This window comes from Arachis ipaensis, chromosome B03 (genome assembly GCF_000816755.2).
Source record: "Arachis ipaensis cultivar K30076 chromosome B03, Araip1.1, whole genome shotgun sequence".
In the NCBI taxonomy this organism is placed as follows: Eukaryota; Viridiplantae; Streptophyta; class Magnoliopsida; order Fabales; family Fabaceae; genus Arachis; species Arachis ipaensis.
The window spans coordinates 13,473,647-13,488,781 of NC_029787.2; the positions used below are offsets into that span (position 1 = coordinate 13,473,647).

General features: G+C 35.3%; 1 protein-coding gene across 1 annotated transcript; it reads right to left on the reverse strand.

The window, feature by feature from the left end:
- LOC107634192 (purple acid phosphatase) lies at nt 2,010-14,795 on the reverse strand. The gene is made up of 9 exons (XM_016337763.2): nt 14,785-14,795; nt 5,486-5,773; nt 4,898-5,098; nt 4,670-4,781; nt 3,933-4,162; nt 3,214-3,352; nt 2,898-3,118; nt 2,649-2,770; nt 2,010-2,270 (listed from the first exon to the last, which is right to left on the reverse strand). Exons 2-9 carry the CDS (start codon nt 5,669-5,671, stop codon nt 2,069-2,071), a joined length of 1,413 nt encoding a protein of 470 aa, XP_016193249.2. The 5' UTR covers nt 5,672-5,773; nt 14,785-14,795; the 3' UTR covers nt 2,010-2,068.

Here is a 15,135-nt window from a genome sequence, read left to right on the forward strand (position 1 = left end):
TTTAAAATAATATTGTGCTTATTTTAAATAGATAGTCGCCCACTAATTAGTGAATTAAAATCGCTCATATTATTATGAAATTGTCCACCTTCTATTAGGGGTGACAAATTGGCCTAAACCCGCCGGCCAGCCCGCGTAATATGCCAAAAAAGGTGGGTTGGGTTAGAAAATTAGAACCGCCAAATAGTAAAATTTCGTCTAACCCGCACCGCGGGCTTTGGCGGGGCGGGTCCGTTGGGCTTAGTGTTTTTTTGGCAAGGGGTATTTTTGTAATTTTTTTGCCAAAACTCAACTTTTCCTAACCAAATTTACAAGAGAATGAAGATGAAAATTGAATATTTTAGATTATGTTTATTTTGTTTTCGAGACAATATTTATAATTATGTTTTGAATTATGTTTATTTTGCTTTGAAGGCAATATTTATAATTATGTTTATTAGATATTTATAATTACAAAGACTTTAATGTTTGTGAATATAAAAATTATAATTTTTTTATACATTTAAAAATTATAATAGTTAAAAAAAATTTAGGATGACATGACAGATGAGGCTGATGTTCAACTGTTGATGGTCTTGAGACATTGTTGGTGCTAAATGCATGTGTGCTCCTTCAACCCTACGCACCTTCCTAACGAAATAACACATACATGGTTGGCATTTACATAAAATATAACAGTGATAAATGATATTAATTACACCACAGTTAAACGAAGGCTCACCAAGATCCAAAATTCTGTCGGAGGGCAACACGGAGACTCCACGGGCATCCAACTGTATATTGTCAGCAATAAATATGGTACTTTAATCAGTCCGACTCCACTACTTAGTACTTAGCACTTCTGCAAATACTGTAATTCTTCACACCCTACATCACTGCATCTTTACTCTTGAATTTGTGGCCAACCCGAAACTCCACACCACCATCTAAGTTGTAATCGTCTTCACCCATGTTGGAAAATGGAGTTTTCTCGTGCATCACATCCAGATCCAACATCTGATAGTGACTGGGTACAACTAATAAGGCCAAAATTGGGTGGGGGGCGGGAAGAAAATACCGAACTGATGCCTCCACCGGCGTCTCGGGTACAAACTCCTCCTCAACATCATCTTCAGAAGAACTACAAATCGTTGCTATCTGCAACATACTCCTCGTTGGATTTCTCACCATCCATGTCCATGTCTTCCACTAGACTCGCAATGTGTATTAGTGGTGGTGTGAGAGGTGGGTCGTCCTGCACAAAATTTGAGTGGCCAGATCCACCGCCACTAACATCACCGACCTCCGTAGAAAGCTCCATAACTTATGCCTCTATGATTTTTTCATGGATGTCAAACATGAGGCGCACATGTTCATCGCCATGTAGCCAAAATAGACGAAACCGGAAAACTCCATTTCCTATCATTGCTAGCAATCTATACCCCACCCTTCCTACCTCTTTTCTTCCGCTACCACCAATGTTACTGAATATCAGACTCTTCAACTCGGACAAAGAACTAACTCGTCGGGTGCGCAACAAAATGGGATTATCATACTCAAATATGACCCAAGTGTCACTGTTTCTCATATGGCAATTGAAATACACACTTATAACCACATATCCAGTACCACTAGACATTTTGGCTTATTTTTCGAAAGAAAAATGGACAAGAAGAAGTAGTGAGATATTTGTGAAGAATACAAAGGGTTGACATCCTTTTATAGCTACTAAAAATTTGTTATAATGTATTTCGTTTGCACTGTAAACGTCATAATTCTTCACATATTTCGTTTACAGTATAAACGAAATAAAAGTGCACATATCTCGTTTACACTGTAAACAAAATAAACATATCTAATGTTTTGTACATTATTTCATTTACAACGTAAATGAGATATACGCATTTTTAATTCGTTTACACTGTAAACAAAATAAAAATAAAAATAAATAAATATGCTATAAATGATCTATATCCATAAATAAAATATTTAAATTATATATTTAAAAAAATCCTACTTAACACTGAGGATAAGATAATATAATATAATTATTCTCAAAAATAAAATAAAATACAGGTACATCCGTGACTTAATATGAAACATGAGTTGTGGAATCGTCAACAGGATACCAATATCTATTAGAAAACCACATGGAATCAGCTTCCACAGCATATCCATCTTGATTCCTATGCCAGCTATAGTAAGCATGAGTTCTGTTCTTTATGTCAAAAATGGCATGTCCAAAGCTTGCTTCTCTGTATGCTGAGTAATCTGGTTGTGGTTCTGTCATGCTGCATTTTTAAAATAATGATCATATTAGATATTGTCGCGTAATAATTACTTTTTTCGTTCTAAAATATATGTCGCTTTAGAGATTTAATATATTAAAAATTCAATGTGTTTTTAGAAAAACGATATCCAAATACATTGAATTTTTAATGTATTAAATTTTTTAAGTGATTGATATTTTTATAAGGAAAAGAGCAACTAACCATTATCATATCAGTAGTGACCAACCGGTTAGCCAATAATATTTAAAAATATTGACTAAATATATTATTGGATTGTTAAACTAAAAGTATTAAGTTACTAATATAAATTAAAATTGCTGAATCTTAAATTTTTGTATGATTCCAATACGTGAGTCATTATGCATGTATAGAACTTACTTGTTTGCCAAGCCTTCAATGTTTCCTCCATCACCAATGGTTATATATACTGGAGCTGAGTTATCTTTCACAGGATTGCATCGCCCGTTTGTAATGTTGTATGCAATATTGGACACACGTTCCTTCAAACATAACATATATCAAATTTGAAGTGCAATGTTTGAGGCTTAATTAGACTTATTTAATTAGTGTCACACTCAAAATTCAATAGGCTTAGTTTATTTTGAGAAATTATATTTTGTTACTTACAGATCGTTCATAGGCATGAACGTGGCCGGCGAACACGACATCAACCTTGTGCTGCACAAACCAGGGCTCAAACATTACTCTCATTGTTTCACCTTCCATGTAGTGGTAGTTGTAGCTGTTATACCAAGGTGAATGCAAGAGAACAATCAACCATGGAGTCTCTGTCCTGTTAACTTTTGGTAGCTCTTCTTCTAGCCATGTGTATTGTGGTGTATATTTCCCTAAAGGAAAAAAATTTTGTGTCAGTTACTGAAACTATTTTTTATATAAAGTTTTATTTAACTAATTATTAAAAATGATGTAATTATATGATTACCATAAGCTGAATATGAGGCCAATACGATAATATGTGCTGATGCTCTCTTGATAGAATACCAAAAGGGTGCTGTACTCTGTGACGCTCTATAAGGAACATGATACCTATGTGTATATGGCTTGAAAGGTACACTTTCACCCTGCAAAAGAAATTATCTATTTGTATCAAAACTTTACTAGAAAATGAGAGCCATAGAAACGGGTATATGTTGAAGGGTAGCCATAGAGAAACGGTTGAGTTGTCTTGGTTTGACCTCAAGATTACAGGTTCAAGCCGTAAAAATAGCCACTATGTGTTATTACTTATTAGGTTAGGTTGCATACATTACACACTTTGATGTGGTCCTTCTTTAGATTCTGTGTTAACATGAGATGTTTGTGCACCAAACTGCATTTTTATGAAATTGGGTATATGGTACATGATACAACAAAGTAAAGTATGTTATGTGGGAAGCATACATATAATATTCTTATAAATGAATTGTGATTCTGTACATTGATACGCTATAGGTTACTTGATTGGCAAATTCATGTAATTATGAGTTAAACCAAAATTTTAATTGTTATGCACTGCTAGTGTATAAACAACATGCATGATGTTATCTAATCAAATGTTTGTACTCACAAAATTTCTAATAACATGGGTGGTAAAGCCAACTAGAGAGTTTGATTTTGGATCAAATGCAAGGAATTCAATTAGGATTATGAGAGAAGGCTTACAAGTTCTGGAGCAAAATCAAGTTCATGGTTGCCTGCAACCCAAATCCATGGTTGATAAGCAACACTCCTTTCTATAAATCTTCCCCAAGTATCCCACCTAACATTATCATGATAAGGGTAATGATCTGCATAAGAAAGGTCTCCAACAAACATCAAAGTTTGTCCTTTTCTTGGGTTCATTTCATAGTGTGTAAGAGTTTTATTTGAATCATATGTTTGACCAAGATCACCTGCACAATATAATGCCACATCAATTAATAACTAACGTATAGGCCTATTGGGGGCAAAACAACATGCAGCATTATTTTGTTCCTAATTTCATTTTCTTGGTTATTAGTTATTACTATTAATATTATAACATGACTACCATGTCAGTTTATTTTCACTTGTTAACTATTCAAATAGCAAGATTAAGATAAGATTTTTTAAAATTAGAGAGTAAAATTTAAACTGAAAAATTTGTATATGCTTTTAAAAAAAGTGAAACTTCTCAAAATGGGTCATGCATGTTAATTTCAGAAACATGGACTTAAACTTTTTCAAGTTACGAAATGCAATATTTTTTGTGGTTTTGTGGTTTTTTATGTTTTGTAGGTATATATTTTCTTCTGTAACGCGAAATAGGTTAACCCATATTTTTGTATATTACTTCAACTACCCATTCAATATACCAACTAAAGAACTATTTAAAAATTAATTTCTATAAAATTTAAGGGATACAATTTAATTGAATTTACCTATGAGACCAAATGTATATGGCACATCAAGACCAACTTGAGGAGGAGTCACAAACCAAAACCGCCGTGTTGTGTTCAAAAGTCCAACTTCATAGTAATATTTGGTGTTATACTGCCCAAAATTGAAGCATATATATGATAACACAAATGACACTTTTCTCTTTCTGAAATTGCTACAAATATATATAAGATGGAGTGCAATGGAATAATAGAGAGCTGAGGTAGTACCTCCAAATTGGTGATGGTGCAGTGATGAATAAAACCAGAAGTGTAATTGAAGAATGTGTAAGTAACATATTTTCCTTTAGCAAGCTTCTTTTGCTTGCTGTTTTCACTCCAATAACGCACTTCATTGGACCCTGGTTCATCTATTGTCACCCATGACACTAACATTGCTTTCCCATTAAGGTCACCTTGTGTTATATGAACCTTTACATTTAAAGTGTGAATAATTATGCATATATTTATTTTTGTCTTATGCTAAAATTCGTTCATACCAAACTTTAAACATTTCAATGATAGAAATTGGTATAACATATCATAAAATTATTTATCCTAAAAATTTTAAAAATTTAATTTTGATGTATTATTAACGTAAAGTAATTTTACATATGTATTCAATTATGTAACGTCGCATAAAAAAAATAACTACTTTTCACATTAACTACGTGAATAGTCATCCAATAAAATAGATATAATTGTATAAATATATAAAGCATTTTACATTATCAGTATATTAAAATTAAACTCTAAATAAAATTACATGAATGATTATATATCTAATCGACTAAAATAAAAGGGATGGAAGAAAGGTACTTGCTGTGGAGCATTATAACCAAGAGGTATAGCAAAGACATCACTATCCAGTGGCATATCTAGAGTCTTCTCCACTTTCCTAACATAAATGCTGGTTACATGTCCACTACACAAGGCTGTGACATTCAGAAGCAAACACAAAGCCAAGGCTAATGTTACAAAACTAGGGAAACCCGAAATTCCCATTTTCTCAAACTCTCAAACATACACCCCTCGTAAATTTAACACCACACTTCTTAGTACGGGTTTATTTATAATAATATATAGCCATATATATATGTTTAGTAACTAAATGTTGGTAAATGGCATATTAGAGGAATGCTAAGGGGGACAGCAACTTTTGTGATTTGTAGCCATCAAATAACCATTAATGATGATTCTAATGGTGTGAAATTTTATCCAATGACTCACTTTTCTTTGCTGGTTACATGCTGGCCAAAATTTAATAAAGTTGCTGGCTCTCTAGACTTTTCCTGGCATATTAATCAGGAGGAATAAAATGTTGGTTAATAGCTTATTGACATTGGGATTTGGGAGGAATATCCAGATTAATTAATTAGAGGTAAACTAACGAAGCAATGTGTACGAGGAGAGCCTTCCAATGCAAGGAAACCATTGTCATACATCGTTTTCTTCGAAGACAGGATAAAACGGTTCAGACAAGAAGAACAGTTGTATGAATAGAATAGAATAGAATAATGGGATGCAATGTAATGCAATAAGCTAAGGTTGAGTTGAATATTATAGTATATTATATATACTCTATTGTGTCGCTTGGGATCAAGAGAGAGTTTTACTTACTTGTCATTCAGATTTCAGACCATGTAAGTTTTTATAAGCCTTAAAGCTTCATTAACGGCTGGCACAAGTCATATGTTTATAAATGACATTTTTGTTAATGATCTCTTTAGAGTAAAAAGACATTTTGAAATTGGAAAAATCACGATTTTAATAAAATTAAAACGAGACTCGCACGATGTGACAAATATAATGCGAAATTTGGAACATTCTATTTTTTTTGGTATTAGATTCGAAACATTTGAAATAGTTCTAAATAGATCCTGGTCCAGGTCCAGAAAGTAAAACTTATCCAAAAAGAAGAGAAAAAAAAGAGAGTTAATATTTGCCTATTTGGTTCAATTACAGATCCAAAGAATTCAAGTAAGGCCCAAAAAAACCAAACAATAAACAGTTATTATTGCTGCAACTGCCTAGCTCATTCTTCTTCTCAACTCTAGCTTCCAAGTCAACACAAGTAGCTGAAGTCAACTTGCTTAGATTCAAGATTCAACACATGTCAAGTAAATCACAGCTCCACTTACTTCATTTCTAGTTTCTTGATTGACAGGTTAGCTTCTCCTCAGCTTCTGTCCTTCTTTCGCAACAAGACCTACGAAGTACGAAGCTGCCGAGGATTTGAAGCTGCGGTTACTCTCAGTGAACTGTGTCCTCGTGGATGCAGAGGAGAAGCAGATCGTCAAGATATGGCTCAACGAGCTTCGAGAAGCTCTCTACTATGCCGAGGATCTTCTTGATAAGCTTGACACTCAGGTTTTGGAATACAAGGTGAGGTCTCAGTCACACACCACATTGGACACTGTAATAGACTACTTTGATTCTGTTTCTCCTTTCGCTAAGTCGTTGAATCGTAGCCTTGAGAAAATAAATCTAAGGCTTCGTGTTTTGAGAGACTATCATATTAAACTGCTCTTCTACCAATGACAACAATAAAGAGTACGGCCCACAAATTTAATCCAATAGAATTATAATTTTAGTAAAAAATCTTTATCTTATCTTTAACTTTATCTTTTTATCTTTCTTAAGCCAATACTCTATATATACTTAGTTTTACCTTCATAATTTACAATTTTCAATCAATTAATGATTAATAAAATTTTTTCATCTTTTCTTTTACCAGCAACTTCATTCGAAGCCTCTTTTGAACTTTTCGTCAGTCCAGTACTTTTCTTTCATAACACTTCCTTCCAATAAAGAAGCTCGTCCTTCAAACCAACTTGGGCTTTTGTCAAATTCAACTACTCATTATCTTTGTTCTTTCAATACTTTTTCTATTGTTAACAATTTTTTAAATCGAGATTCATTCTTGAATACTTGGGTCATTGATTCTGGTGCCACAGATCACATAGCATCAAGGTTCGGAAAACCGGACCGGTCATCAAACCGTTCTAGCTACTGGTTCACTGGTCTAACCGGTCCAACCGGTGGTTCAATCGAAAAAACCGTTTTAAAATAAAATAATAAATAAATTATAAATAAACATCCTAAAATATAATTATAGTATAATATAAATATTAAAATAGTTTTCAAATTTAAAAAACTACATTAAATGTCATCAATCAAATTCATATAATCTTATTAATATACAAACTCAAATTAAATAGTATAAAGAAATTTCAAATATTAAATGTCAACATAAAGATTTATCAATCATCAAAACCTCAAGATGTTCTTGTGAGTTTTTTTTTTTGTTTTGGGATAACTATTTAAATATATTATGTAATTATGATTGTGATTTCAACTATTGTGCTAAAGAAACCTTCAAGTAACAAGGATATGTTAATGGTGGTGGTGTCTTTCCGAGGCATCAATGTCTCCTCATCCAGCCCCTCCAATTTCTTCAGCTAAACCAATAACAAAAGGAATAGTACCAGAAAATGAGGTAGTTAATGGATCATCAAATGAGAAGCTTTTTGTTATTGCAATTTGCAAGTGAAGATGAATGGGCCAATGCACGTTTGAATGTAGCAACTTAACAGAACTTAACAACAACAAAAGTTAAATACTAGCAACAAATAATCACTCTAAACCCTGAAATCAATAACTATTTCAACAAAAATTAAAAAACATCATACTTAAAAATTAAAAAACGGCAACAACAGCATAACAAATCCATTTTAATCAACAATTTCAACAACACAAAATCAATGATTTAATTAATTTCAGATTCAAAAATCACAAATCAGAATATCAGACATTCAAAACACTAAACCTTCACCTAGCAATTACAAATAAAGCCAGCAAAACCAGCACAACCAGCAACTACACATCAAAGCCATTAGCAAATTTGAACAAAAAAATTAGGAGCCATCAGCAAAACCAACAATTAGAAAACAAAGCCAGCAATTACAAAACACTAAACCTTCACCCAGCAACTACAAATCAAAGCAAAACCAGCAACTACAACACAATGAAAAACATATATGAAATTAAAAATAGCCCCACAACACAATGAACAATAACAAGTTAGGAGCCATCAGCAATTAAAAACAGGAGCCACAACACAATGATTAACCATATTCTTAACCTAAAGCAGGAGCCATCAGCAATTAAAAACAGGAGCCATGACCCAAGAAGAGTAAGTTTTCAGCATTAAAAACAGATATGAAATTAACAAGACCATATCTAAATTCTGCCTACAGCATTCAACAATATTGCAAAACATTACAAGTTTACAGCATTAACAAAACAACAAAACACTAAAACAGAGTAACAGTTACATAATAGAGTAAGTTTTCAACATATTAGGTGTTCTGGACCAAAACAGAGTAACAGTTACAATTGTCTAGCATATTAGGTGTTCTAGACCAAAACAGAGTAACAGGTAGAATTACAAAACAGCAAAATACTAAAACAGCAATATTAGCCTATTAGGTGTTCTGGATACAAATCACATAACAGAGACAGTTTTCAGCATTAGCAACCAATCCAAACATACATACAAGAAAGAACATAGATACAAGGAATTGAAGAACAAAGAACGAATTTTCACAGCAATCAGAACCATACATACAAGGAAGACCGAAGAATAAAGAACGAAGAACGAAGACTGAAGTCTAAAAAACGAAGACTGAAGACCAAAGAAGAAGAAGAACCAAACTTCAAACCAAGACCCAAGAAGAATTGAAACAATATGGATCAAAAATTGAAGAAGAAGCTCAAAGAAGATGAAGACGAGGAGCACTCACCTGACTTACTGGGTTCCTGAGGACTTGGGACGGCGGCGGCGCTGACGACCTCTGAACGGCGGCGACGATGGAGGGCTACGGTTCGGGATTCCTAGGGCTAGGGTTCGGCGATGATGGAGTCCTTGGAGTGAGCTGTGAGGTGATTAGGTGAATCTGAGTGAATGGGGAAATGGGGGGTGGAGAACGAGTGTTATCGGATTTTTATTTTTTTTTTAAAAGTAAAAAACGACGTCGTTTTAAGAGAACCGGCTGGTTCTCGGCCGGTTCGCCGGTTTTTAGACGGTTATTTCCCAAGCGGTTATAGGGAGAGGACCGGACCGCTTGCGTCGCCGGTTTCCGGTTGAACCGGTTCGACCGGCCAGTCCGGTCCGATTTTCAGAACCTTGCATAGCATCAAATTTGTCTTGGTTTATTTCTTACATACAAATTTCTCCTATTATTGTTCATTTACCAAATGGTTTTCAAACTACTGTTTCTTATAAAGGCATCGTTCAATTTTCACCATCCTTGGTTCTTCATGATATTCTTTATTTACCTTATTTCAACTTTAATATTATCTCTGTCTCAAAAATTACTTCAGCACTCATATGTGAACTCACTTTTTCATCTTCTTCTTGCACTCTACAAAGCAACAATTTGGGGACGATTGATTTGGTCAGAATGAGAGAGGAATTATATGTCTTTGAACCCAATTTCGGTAAAAATTCATCCACTACACGCTCCATAAATTCAATCAAATCTCCACCCATTACACCTTCAAATATATGTCATTTTCGTTTAGGACACCTTTCTGGACAATGACTTAATCATTTACATAAACAATTTCCTTTTATCTTCATGCATCATGACGAGGATTGTGACATTTGTCATCTTTCTAAGCAAAAGAAACTTTCATTTTCTCAAAGTTTTAACAAAGCCAATGCAAGTTTTGATTTATTACATTTTTATATTTGGGGTTCGTTTCGACAAAATTCTATTCATAATCATAAATATTTTTTTACTATTATTGATGATTTTAATCGCTTTACATGGGTTATTTTATTAAAATTAAAAGGAGAAGTGCAAAATCATGTAAAAAATTTTATTACTTTAGTTGAAACACAATTCAACTCCAAAGTCAAAACTATTCGTTCCGATAATGGACCAGAATTTATTTTACATGATTTTTATTTTTCAAAGGGCACTATTCATCAACGTAGTTGTGTTGAAACTCCTCAACAAAATGGAAGGGTAGAGCGCAAGCATCAACATATTTTGAATATAGCTCGTGCTCTTATGTTTCAATCTAATTTACCATCATCTTTTTGGTCGTATGCTGTTAGACATGCTGTTTATTTACTTAACAGAGTTTCATTATCCGCAATTAATTTTAAAACACCATTTGAAATTTTATTCAATCATCCACTAAATTATCATGACCTTAAAGTTTTTGGATGCTTATGTTTTGTTTCTACGCTAATGGCAAACAGATCAAAATTTAATCCAAGAGCCAAAAAGGCTGTATTTATTGGCTTTCAACATGGTTTTAAAGGATATATTGTTTATGTTTTAGAAGATAAGAGAATTGATACTTCTAGAAACATGATTTTTTATGAAATGATCTTGCCCTTAGTCACAAAAATGTCTAATTCCATACACTCAACCCAATATTGCCAAATACACCTTCTCAAAAACAAGATTCAGTTAGTCTTCCAGTTAAACCCTCACTAATGCCCATTGACCCAACTCCATCTAGTTCTTTATTTTCTCCAACAACCTCTCCTTCTTCCTCACTATCGTTTCCTAACCAAGTTGAACCCATGACCACCGAATCACTTTCAACACACACACCCATCTCTCCTTCCGCACTAGACACCAGTCTACCATTACCTTCTCATCCCCTGTTACCTTCTTCACCACTTGAGCAACCTCATCCTCGTCATTCCGACTGGCCTCACCGACCTCCAACATATCTCTTTGATTACTTGTGTAATTCCTCTCTCATCTCTACAAATCAATCTCCCTCAAAGTGCAAGTATCATTTATCTTCAGTCATGTCTTTTTCTTCTCTTTCATTTTCACATAAAAAGTTTCTTTTATCTCTATATTCTGACGTTGAGCCAAAGTCTTTTAAGAATGCCAATCAACACTCTAATTGGCGTAGTGCTATGAAAGATGAGTTGGATGCTCTTGAGCTGAACAAAACTTGGCGTCTTGTTGATTGCCCTGCAGGGGTTAAGCCGGTTGGCTGTAAATGGGTCTATCACATCATATGCAAGCCTGATGGTTCAGTTGATCGATATAAATCACGCCTTGTGGCTAAAGGGTTCACTCAAATTGAAAGTGTTGATTTCTTGGAAATTTTCTCTCATGTTGTCAAGCCTGCCACCATCAAATTAGTTTCGGCATTGGCCTCTATGAAGCATTGGCCGATACATCAGTTGGATGTCAATAATGCTTTCTTACATGGGGATCTTTCTAAGGATGTTTATATGACTCTGCCACCCGGATTTACATCTGCTCAACCGAATCAATACTGTAAGCTACTAAAGTCACTGTATGGTTTACGACAATCTAGTCGTATGTGGTATGACAAACTTTCTCATCTTTTGCTATCTCATGGATATCAGCAGACCTCATTTGATTATAGTCTATTTTTTAAATTCATTGGTGATCAAATTTCTATCCTTTTAGTCTATGTTGACGACATTGTTCTCACTGGTAATTCCATTTCTGAACTTGCTGCCATTAAGTCTATTTTGCACCAACACTTCCGAATTAAAGACTTGGGCCCATTAAAATATTTTTTGGGTATTGAGGTTGCTCAATCAGTGAAGGGAATTTGCTTATCTCAGAGAAAATATTTTCTTGAACTTTTAGAGGATTCTGGTTTATTAGGTGCTAAACCTGCCTCTGTTCCAATGGATAGTACCACAAGACTCTATCAAGACAAAAGTCCACTGCTATTTGATCCTTTTGTATATCGCCGTTTGGTTGGCCGTCTTATCTATCTCACCACTACTCGATCAGACATCATGTATGCCACTCAACAATTAAGTCAATTCATGACATCTCCTACTGAATCTCATTTTCAAGCTGCCAAGCATGTGTTACGATATTTGAAAACTAGTCCCAACAAAGGACTTTTCTTTCCAAGGGAATCAGAAACTCTGATTGGACCGGATGTCCTGACACTCGGTGATCTTTAACAGGTTATTGTTTCTTCTTAGGAAGTACTTTACTCTCTTGGAAGACCAAGAAACAAACCACCGTTACCCGCTCATCCACGGAAGCAGAATATCATGCACTTGCCAACACAACTTGTGAACTTCAATGGATACTAAATGTGTTACAATTTTTACGCATCTCTCCTATTCGCCCACCAGTTTTATATTGTGATAATCAGAGTGTTCTTCATATTGCTGCTAACCCGATTTTTCATGAACGGACTACACATTTAGAGGTTGATTGTCACTTGGTTCGACAAAAAGCTCAAGCTGGAGTGATGAAACTTCTCCCAATTTCCTCTCCTGGGCAACTGGCTAACATCTTCACCAAGCCTTTGTCTTCTCAACCCTTCCATCTTAATATGAATAAGCTTAGTGTTCTTGACATCTTTCATCCTCCAGCTTGCGGGGGCGTATTAAACCACTCTTCCACCTTAGCCCATGACAACAATAAAGACGTCTCACGGCCCACAAATTTAGCCAAACAGAATACACAAATTCAATTATAATTTTAGCCTTTATCTTATCTTATCTTTATCTTATCTTTATTTGTATTTATCTTTCATAGGCCAATGCTCTATATATACTTAGTTTTACCTTCATAGTTTACAATTTTCAATCAATCAACAATCAATAAAATTTCTTCATCTTTCTTTTCTTTCATTATTCTTTCACAATTTTATTATCTTTGCGTACTCTTTATGTACTCTTTCCATTTTATTATATAAAAACCGTTTGGGCCTTAGGGAAGACCCACAGAATCTGTTCCCACTGCTATCTAATGTGCCTACTACTAGTAGGGTAGATTGGGCTAGGGTTTATGGCAGGGACATTGTGAAAGAAACAATCAAACAACGTATACTTGGAACCATGGATGAGGAAGTTGCAGTGTTGGCAAAACTACTCTGTCTTCAGTGATGAACGTGTACTTCCATATGCGGTCTTGGGTTTCTGTCTCTTAGGATTCTGATGTTCTCTACTTAACTACCAACGTTTATGTTAGGATTGAAATTCACAACACAAAATTCAGATTTAGTGTAGCAAAGCTTAGAAAAAAAGGAGAATGTTTGAGATAGACAATTGACTATTATGAATACAAATTATAGCAGTAACACTCCTTTCCTTGTCCAGGTAACGGACTCCACCTCTAACAAACTGATTCTCCTCTCTTCCTACATTCCTAATGTACTCCTAGTGTACTCTCACCCTCACTTTTCCATATGGTAGTCCTTAGCCCAAACAGGGGCCCTCTCTCTCTTCCACTCTTAATTGGGCCTTTTTTTTATTACTCCTTTATTTGAGACTTCAGAACCTTCACTTGGATTGGGTTGTTGGTTTGGGTCTGGATCTGGATCAGTACTTGCAACAATTATCCCTCCCCGACAATGACCTTGTCCTCAAGGTCAAGATCTGAAAATAACCTCTGTAACTCTTCTCTATCTACCCAAGTTTGTTCCCTCCCAATCCACCAACACTTGTTCAATTGATTTGCCTTCTCTCATCACCGTGAGTTTCACAATAATTACCGAAAGCAGCGGTTGGAAGGTAGCAGGTGCTGTCGCCAGAACAGGGGATGTGGTTGGTGGCTCACCATGAAACTCCTTCAGCATTGAAACATGGAACACCGAGTGGATGGTGCTACTGGCGGGCAGCTCCAACCGGTATGCAAGCTTACCTACTTGTCACTGGACCCGATATGGGCCAAAAAATTGCCGCCCCAGCTTCGGGTGTTCACCATGGAACAAGGAGATTTGCCGGTATGGTTTTAATTTGAGCAAAACCCAGTCTCCTTCCTTAAACTCCCTATCACAACGGTGCTTGTTTGCTTGATTTTTCATGCAGATTCGTGCCTAATGCAGGTAAAAACCAAGTTCATCATTGAGAATCTCTCTTGTGCACAAAAACTGATCTACTTCTAGAACTGGGGAAGATCCAGGAATATAGCCAGGGGGTAAATTCATGGGAAATCCATGTAGAGTCTCATGAGGGGTCATTTGAATGGTCGTGTGGAAGGAGCTATTGTAGCAAAACTCCGCTCAAGCTAAAAATGAGGCCCAGAGATGGGGTCGTGAATGTGTGAAGGCACGAAGATATTGTTCCAATGAACGGTTAGTAACTTCGGTTTGCCTATCGCTTTGAGGATGATAGGTAGTACTATAGTGCAGTTGTGCACCACTAAATTTGAATAAGCTACGCCAAAACCTGCTGAGAAATAAGGGATCACGATCTGAAACTATGATTGAAGAAAACCCATGAAGCTTAACCACCGAACCAATGAAAATCTTAGCCACCGAAGAAGCGGTAAACCCGGTACGCATGGCCTCAAAGTGTGCCGTCTTACTAAAATGATCCACCACCACCATGATTGCGGAATATCCTGAAGATTTTGGAAGTTGCACAATAAAATCCATGGAGAGTTCTATCCATGGTCCCCTCGGAACAGGTAATGGGTGGAGCA